The sequence below is a fragment of the Haliotis cracherodii genome, unplaced genomic scaffold (assembly GCF_022045235.1).
Source record: "Haliotis cracherodii isolate W230 unplaced genomic scaffold, xgHalCrac1.p SCAF_7, whole genome shotgun sequence".
In the NCBI taxonomy this organism is placed as follows: Eukaryota; Metazoa; Mollusca; class Gastropoda; order Lepetellida; family Haliotidae; genus Haliotis; species Haliotis cracherodii.
In genome coordinates, this window is record NW_027266330.1 from 42,014,301 (window position 1) to 42,023,888 (window position 9,588).

Below are 9,588 nucleotides of genomic sequence, written 5' to 3' on the forward strand. Positions count from 1 at the left end.
AAATTATCTGGCCCCTGATCAAATAAAGGTATACAGACAATCAGAAACACTAACATGATTAAGTGGTATAGAAAACATTCCACAGAATTAATAATAATAGACAGTTAACATATTTTCCCTCCTTGAATTGAAAAGTATTATATTTTATCACAGTTCATGCTTGGCATGCTGCCATTCATTCAACAATTAAGTTGTTTCAGAGATTAGTTACTTTAGATTAAGTTGTTTCAGAGATTAGTTACTTTAGATTAAGTTGTTTCAGAGATTAGTTACTTTAGATTAAGTTGTTTCAGAGATTAGTTACTTTAGATTAAGTTGTTTCGAACTATAGAAACACAACAAATTTATTATGGGGAAAAGTTTACATTATCTGGAATCTTTATTGCAAATGTCATGACAAAATGAAAACTTGACACTTACAACCGGTATAACTGACAGGACCAGTACGTTTCTGATACAACGCTTCAATGTCAAAACAAATATATATATATACTAGTATATAAATCGTATATATAACGTTTAAACAAGCATTATAGCCAAAATGGACAGAATTATCATTAAAATGGCCGCCTGTTATCAGAAATCTGAGGGCCACTGTAACTTGATAGCAGTCTGCTTTTCCCTAAGGCTGGACTGCTATTTATTCTATTGCTATGTGACGTCATTGGCGTCATGTTTCTTGTTTATGACGTCATCCTATACTATGTTCTATGATGTTGCTATTTGTAAATCACTGGCCTCCGTTGTGAGCTTTCCTTTATTAAAAAGTCATGAACATGGTTTCCTAAATTCTTAAAAAATGAATGTCTATGTACATCACAATTATTTGATATTAAAACACAAAACAGTGTTGAATAACAACTTCCTGTGCCAGAAATATGTGAGGTAGGTGTTGCAAAATGTAAAATGGCTGTTACAGAGGTATAGGTCAGTAACAACCATCTTGGATTTATACTGACAGTATATGGGCTCATGTGGGGTTAGTAGTTCTGCTCTCTGATTGGTCAATCACACTTTGAGGCATAATAACAATGGGTAGAGGGTCCAAATCTGCAATATGTGCTCAGCTGAAATTTAGTGTAGCAACCATTTTGAACAAGAGGCATCAGGATAAGACATACCCCCACAATCAGGTGCAATTCTGAAATGAGGTTTGCCTACTTTCACCCCTTTATGGTTCATTTTGAAAATAATAATGCTGTTCAGAATTTTTCAACATCCCAAATCAACAATCAAATCAAAGGCACCAGTTCACCACTAGACTGATCTTTATGGCAAGTTTCATCATGAAATATTCAATGGTTTCAGAGTTCTGCTCCGAAAACGAGCACTGCCTTCATTTTCAGTAACGTCCAAATTGTCTTTGAAACAGAAAAAGCACGGAGCACATGGACATGACTGCACATCCCTATATCCCTGGAACAAAGAGAGATGAAAAGAAAAGAAAAATTGCCACAGCAGTTTAGGTCACCTAGATATGTAGTCAACCATATAAAATGTCAACAGAGACAGCCACTTATAAAGAGTTGCTGCCAACATTGCTACTCACATATTTTTCGGCTTAAATACTGACGACCAAAGTATTAACAAATATAAAACAAGTATCCAAATATCCACAATTTTTTGTAATCTGCAAGAAGGAATTTACTACATGTATACGCAATTACAGAGAAGATGTTTACAGTAAGATTTTGAGATAATTCAAAAGCAGTACAGTACATTTATAGCAGCCATAAACAGTTTTTGAAAATCAGATGCAAACCACTTGAACGATTCCGACGCCATCAGTAGTGTGGACATGCATGTGAAGTTTCAAGATCATTGGTTCAATGGTTTCTGAGATGATGGAATTTACCATGCGAGCAAAAGGCATTCTGAGAGAATTTAGGAGAATTCTTATTGTGCAAAGGCCAAATAAAGGTCAAAATTCAAAATGTTACCAAAAATAGAACATACATGTTGAGCTCCACTATTAACAACAGAAGTATCAAATTTCATGACATTCTGACATGAAATGGCCATAATATGTTTCAGCTTTCAGTACAAGGTCAAATGAAGGATACAATTTTAAATATCACCCCAAATGGAACACACCTGTTGAGCCCACTGCTTACTGCACATACATGTACCAGTAAACCTAATGTTGTTACATTTTTAATAGAAATGCATTTATCTGCATTGAAAGCATCATCCCCCCCAAATCACTCAACCAAAGAAACTGAAACTTTTCTTGGTCGTTCCTCAGTATTTATGCAGAAAATATTTGAATGTTCTTTGTTGACATTTCAAACTTCAGACTTCATATCTAGGTGAACCACAGCATCCTGGCACTATTTTCACTCATGTTACCATCTGTTTGTTGCTTCATCACAATCCTTGTTTAAAATTTAAATAAATAATACATGTTCAATCGATCAAATTATAGCACAAATCATTCCTAATTGTTAATGAATGGAATAGGGAAACTTCAACTCCAAATAAAGAAAGGGAACCTAAGTTTTTGTTGCTGCAACAAAAAGAATATAATCATTTAAATGAATACCAACCAAACAATAATTTGCTTACCTCATGTGGCCTTACACATTTTGGTAATCCATGTAATTTGGATACTTTAAGCATGAAAACAAACATAAGTTCAACAACACAATGGACTAACAATGAGGAGACATCTCACTACCCATTGGTCACGGCCTATTCCACATAGCACTGTATCTGCTGTAACTCCCGTCCATATGACAAACAAGCGTATAGTTGACGAAGTCATCTATATCCCCCGCCCATGTTATGGTCCCAAACCAGGTAACTGAACCAACATTTCTCTTAGCCCATGTCAAAATAGCTGCAATGGAAATTCTAAAATAAACTCTTTAATATCAAATGGCACCAGTTCTGTTCAGTATGTGCTTTATATATAGACATGCAATGTTTGGCAAGGAAATATTTCTGGAAATAAGCCCAGTAATACAAATTTCTAAAATGCATAAATTGCAAAAGGCAACAATTCAGCATGTGTCTGATAGATGTGGAAAATTTCATCCGGAATTGAACCCTACTCTTATTGTTTTCTAAATCCAACTTGTTGCCATGGAAACGTAAAAAATATAAATTTCTAAAAGTGCTAATTATCAAAAGGCACCAGTTCAGTATGTGCCTAGTACACATGCAAAGTTTTGTAAGAAAGTATTTAACGTTTTCTGAGTTGTGCTCCGGAAACGAACACCACCCTTATAGAACCTAAGTCCAACTTGTTGCCATGGAAACGTAAAAAATAAAAATTTCTAAAATTCCTAAATAGCAAAAGGCATCAGTTCAGTATGTGTCTGGTAACATGCAAAGTTTTGTTAGAAAGTATTGAATGGGTTTTGAGTTATGCTCCAGAATTGAGCTCTACCCTATAGAACATAAGTTCACTATGTGCCCGGTAGACATGCAAAGTTTTGTAAGAAAGTATTTAAAGGATTTTGAGTTACGCTCCTGAAACAAACTCTACCCTAAAGAACCTGAGTCCAACTTGTTGCCATGGAAACATAAACAATGAACATAAAAAGGCACCAGTTCAGCATGAGTCTGATAGACATGCAAAGTTTCGTAGAGAAATATTTAACGGTTTCTGAGTTATGCTCCAGAAACGATTTCGGGACGCACACACACACATGCACAGACGGGCGGACAGAACCCATTTCTATATCCCCCGCCAACTTTGTTGGGGCGGGGGATAATAATGTAGTGGAGTGTAGCACAAGGTACTAAGTTTCTTTGTTGGGAGAACAGACTGGATTCCTACACATTCATGTGGCAATACAATGGAGACAGCAAACCTGATGAACAACCAAGCCATGTCTTTCACTTCACAATGCTTGGACTTCCTGTCGAGCCTGTAGAAACTTATCACTTTATGATGGTGGTATCTGATCTGATACCTGGAAATTTAGCAAATAAAATCTATGTTTTAGGGCTTGGATGAGTCCAAATTTACTACCCAGGTACCCAACCCCCTATTACCCGACCATACTCGGGGACACACTATACATGCTGTAAGTCTCAAGAGTTGGGAACACAATGTCTAATTGGGAATAGTTTAACTGTAGCCCTGGCAAAAACTGTTTAGATACATGTATGAAACCAGAGTTCCTTGCACATACCCTTGTCCACAATGACATGCAACTTTCACAACAGCAACAAGGCACTGTGCTCATCTAGTCAGCTGAAGGTTCTATGAAGCTCTCTCACTTTCAGTTTCTAACAACATGAACAAAATGGTGCTTAAAATATGTAGAATATTCTTAACAACGAAAGAATTATGAACTATGTACAAAGTTTTACAAATTTCCCTTATCAAAAACTTACTTGTATTTTAATGACATAAACAAACCTGAATCACATCATATCAATGTTTTAGATTCATCATCCTTGTCTTTCATTCAATGATGATTAGTAAAAAGAGTTTTTATAGTTATTGTCTTTTTCATTTGAAATTGATGTGAGGTGAAATGGGGCTTAACGTCTCGTTAAAGATTATTGCACTTATATAGCGATGTGCATGCACGAGTGTGTGGCTGCTTGTACTAGTCTGGACTAATGCCGATTTTATTGTGCTGGCCCACAGAGATACCATGCCACACTTTAACATGAATACCCCACCCAGACAATATACAGACTCCGAGCTAACTAGTGCTTGTAAGACCCTAAGGAAGATAACCAGGCACGATAACAAGTACAATGTTGTACCATCTTTAGGTGTGACGTGGCCAGGGATCCAACCCCTGACCTTCCACTCTTTGTGCAAATGCTCTACCACTTGACCACAGAGGCAGTTTTCAAAAATTGAAATTAAATGCCTTAAGCTCGCTAGGACCTTTGATCTGAGTCGGTTCAACAACTAACAATAAAATCACAATGATTTGAGGGGGGTGTAGGTGGCCCATTCTTCTGTAGAGTTCTGTCCCTTGGGCACGCCAGAAACCTATAATCATGGGTACGAGTCCCAGTTTGCCTACATACCTGTGCTTCAGGGTTTGTGGTAAGTGTCTGAGACCTGCATCACTTTGGCTTTCCTCCAACATTAAGCTGACATGCTGTGATATAACTGGAATAATGTTCTAAGCAGTGTTAAACCCAACTCACTCACTCAATGATTTGAGCAAACTATGTTGTCCATTACTGACAAAGAAATGAATAAAAAATTAAAACTTTTTCCAGCCTAGCAGTTTCAGAAATGATGTTTACAATTTGTTTACAGAGCCAAGAATACATTTTGGGTGAAATTTTGGCCAAAGATCAATATTTAAAACAAGAGAAAAGAGACAATGTGCTGTGCATGACTACAAAAAAACTCTTGACACAAAATTGAAAAAAGTATAAAGAAGAGATGGCAGAATAATACACAGAAGTAAATATATCCATGTTGTCGATTTGGTGGCCATGTTGAAAATGGCATGTAAAGCTCTTGAAAAATTTCAGGTGTCTTAAGATTTTAGCTAAGTTACCAAATGATTAGTCCAGTGGTTTCAGAGGTGAAGACTTTTGCAGATGATGACATCAACAAATCTGGCGAAACTAAAACTCTGGAAGGCAAAACTCTGTGACAGAGAGAGTCCTGAAGAATAACTGGCCATGCTAAAACTAGAACTCAAATGGCATGTAACTAAATAGGATCACAGGATAAACATTAGGACTGGGACGATACACCAACTTTGTGATCCAATACATATCACGATACTTGCATGTGCTCTTAACAGTGGTGCGTTAGCCATCTCTTGTATAGACATGATGGCAAACTACCTGGCACACTAACAAATTACAGTTGGCAGTGTCAGGTATGGCAAAATGGGTGAAAATATGTACCTTTTCACTACTCATTTTCACTTGTAATTAGTGTTTGGAGTAACATTTATTAAAGTTATACAGTTGAGGTTAGAATCAATACTTTTTACTTCGTGTGCAATTGTGACCGATACTTGTATCGAGAAGTAAAATATCATGATCCATTGATACATCAGTGTATCGTCCCACTACTAATAAACATGATACTATCATTATCCTAGCAAGAGGCAGAACATGGTATGTTGACAACATTTATTATTTCTTTCTGATAAAATCGCACTTCCTAAACATTGAAACATCATTTTCTGCAAATAGATTAAACCTTGGGTGTAATAGAAAAAAATATTAAAAAAGGACAATAAACATCAATCTCTTTCAAATAACAACTGACAAACAGCCACTGACAGAAGTAAATCCATTCATGTAACTGCATAAACATGATAAACAGTAAGCATGTTGCACGTTATACACAATTAACCAAACTTTTTTGCCTCTTCCCCCAACACTGCCCACAAAAGAAATTTAAATATTAAAAGGACACTAATCAATATTATAACCTGCACAAGTTAATTGTTTAGCAAAATATTAGTACGATATTAACAGTGTTTCTTCTTATTGTTATCAATGGAAACGTGCTGAAGCACTGAAGCTCACCTGGATATGAAGTATACAATTTAAACCCCAACAAAGGCACACACTGAACAAGGTTCTCTGCAGAAGGTCATCATCAGGTGAAACACACATGCCAAAGTTCTGCTTCCTCAGTCTTGCCGTTTCAGACAGATGACTAGGACAAATTTCAGTTTCATCAGTCAAGCAGTATCAGAGGAGAAGGTGTTGAAGACTTTGGTAAAAGTGTAAAGTTTTTTCAACTTCAAAGGTCTGAGTCGGGGTTAGACTGGGGTAACATGGCCATGTACCTATGAAGCAGTCTGTCACAACAAACAGACTCAATCAAAAGTGACGGTGGCTGTGGTTTCTAGACACTATAAGTTACCTCCCTTAACCATTTTATTTTTCTTTATCACTAAGTTTAATTGCTCGGTAAAATGTTAATGAAAATCAAGGGCAGGTAATATAAGATTGTGAGAACCAAAAGGATTGGTCCAGGGGGTTAGTGTAGGTTTACGGAAATGTGAGCCCCGGAGATATAGATGATGGTGTATGGTAGGTTCTTACCATATAGTTTTCATATTTTCACTTTGAGTGAAGAATTTACACTTTGACAACAGCATCATTTATGCTGCAAAAGTTGAATCAAGATCAAAATTCATAACATCGCAAAAATGGAACCAACATGTTTGGCCCCACTACTAACTAAACCTATGCAAAATTTCAAAACATCCCAAATGGGTTTCTAAAATAGCACATTTTAGCTTCACTATATAGCTGAGATCATTCATACAGTTTCAGCTCCAAAAGCATTTGTATTTTAACTTTAAGAGCAGATGTCGAAAATGAAATAACACTAAAAAAAATAGAGTACTTGAAAGTCAAAAGGTTGTAGCTAGATGGAAAATCGAAATATGCCAAAACGTTTTATGTTATTCCAAAAAACACATGATCAGTTTGCGCCAAAAACTTGCTACAACTTGGCATCGTTTTTGGTACATTTCAGAGTTATCAAATGGACTTTTATTAGCTTTAAATAATAGACCAAACAGAATTTTTGTGGACCCAGGCTTTGACTAGTGGCTAAAGTCACAGAGAGCATACTGCAATTTCATAATGATACATGCAGAAATGTCTGAGTTATGACCAAAATAGACCTTTTCAATCGTGGCCAGATCCTGACAGACATTATACCTGGAATTGTTCAAAGTATCAACTCCATGGACCTTGTATTTCAGAAGTGAGAAATCTAAAATCTAAAATGCAAAAGCTAGCGATGGAACAACAAACAAATGGATGGGCAGCGGACAATGTGCCACAAAGGAAGTTCACTTGACTTTCAGCCATAAGTGATCCTTGTAAATGTCTCAAATTGACTTTGTCACAGTATATGGTTTAAATAAACAAAATTTCATACTTCTATATTAAAAACAAATCAACAAAAACAACTTTCCAAAATAAGCACTTTTTTCATCTGAAATTGTCTTAATTTTACGCATTCTGTACCATAATATTTCAATATACAACATCATATTCTAACCCAAAAGAAACACTCAAACATAATTTTCTGTAACAGTAATCATGGTAATATATATAGTTTGAGAACTACTTATTCATCATGTTCATGAAACAGCAAAATCAAAATCTAATTTGATTATCACATAACAATCATTTTGGTCACAATAATATAACATTGTGCAACAGGTGCTTTTCATTTTACATACTCAAACCAGTTCCACACTCACTGTCACAGTGCCCACCATCAGGGTCAGTGAGAACTTTGAAGTCTAATTTTCTGGGATTCCGACATCCTCTGCACATACAACCAATACATGGCACTCTAGAGCTGTAACATGGACACCTCTGACCAAGACACGTCAAGCGATTTGGAGGATTATTTCGGGCACATCTACATACTTTTCTGGACAATTCTGAACCAGTTGGAAGAGAGGATGCTCTTGTTCGTTTACTTGGTGGTTCAAAGATATTGTCTTGACTGTTAGATCTCTGATTTTTCCACGACTTCCTACCTACTTCTTCAGCATGTACTTCAAGCTGTTTCTCAGACTTGTTTTTGCAACCAACATGGTGACTCCTTCCCATGTATGTATCAACTCCCAATTTATCCTGGTTCATATCTGGATGTATATGAGCTGACACAGAATCATACCCTAAACCAATATGTGCATATTTTTCTTCTTTACTTGAGCAACTTTTTGTGCCATCCTTTTCAAATGGATTGGTGTCACACTCTGGAGAGAGAGTAGGAGGGTCTTGTGATGACCCCTCACTTATGTCATCAGCAGGCTGTTCTCTATTTGAACCATTCCTCTTTCTTATCGGTTTAATTGTGGCAGGTGTCAAAACTGGCATTGCCATAGGTAGATTAGGAATGTGAGTGTTTGAGACATAGTCATCTTCAAAAGCCATGGCTTCTTTGATGATAGACACTAGTGGATTTGTCTCCCCATTAGGTGATGACACTGTAAGCTCTGTCCAAATCTGTGTGGCATAAATGTATTCGCACAGCTTTTGAAAACAAAGCACTAATATCCTCAAATGGGTATTGTCTCGAAAGTCGACATAGTCTTTACACCAACTACATGAAGGTTTTAACCTCATCTTACCTCCAACACAGTGAGTACATACATTGTGTAAACATTCGCTATGACTTGGTCCTCGAGGCTTCGAAATGATGTTCCCGCACACACAACATGAAAGAGCTTGACGAAGATATGGTAGATAGCGATACAAATCTGTCCACGAATCGTGGTCAGCCGCGTTGGCCTGCATTACATATCTACATGTAGAAATGTATAAACTGATAGCTGTCATTATGGGGGGAAACTGTACAATGCTAAGGTTTTCCTTACTTCCGTGTGCAGGCTTCAGCTGCACATTATTCGCTGACGTCAATGAGCTGTTGTCAAAGGGAAGCTACTCTCACTCTATGTTGTATGGGCTTACCACTAATAATTATTTTTTCAGTCATTTCGTTTCCATTTTCGTTTCAAACTAGATTGACACTTTGACAAATATGTATGGAAACGGTCTCTCGTCTGTTATTTATAATCTGACTTAATACATATTTTTAGATAAATATGAAATGTAAGGGTATATTCCATGTATGGCCTAGATTTTTAGTTTATGGTG

The 9,588-nt window shown here is 36.6% G+C and overlaps 1 protein-coding gene across 1 annotated transcript; it reads right to left on the minus strand.

Annotated features, from left to right (window-relative positions):
• Positions 1 to 1,403: 1,403 nt before the first annotated feature.
• LOC139447333 (E3 ubiquitin-protein ligase MSL2-like) lies at positions 1,404 to 9,310 on the minus strand. Its single transcript, XM_071228636.1, has 2 exons — positions 4,143 to 9,310; positions 1,404 to 1,416 (listed from the first exon to the last, which is right to left on the minus strand). Exon 1 carries the CDS (start codon positions 9,268 to 9,270, stop codon positions 8,152 to 8,154), a length of 1,119 nt encoding a protein of 372 aa, XP_071084737.1. The 5' UTR covers positions 9,271 to 9,310; the 3' UTR covers positions 1,404 to 1,416; positions 4,143 to 8,151.
• Between the last annotated feature and the right edge of the window lie 278 nt (positions 9,311 to 9,588).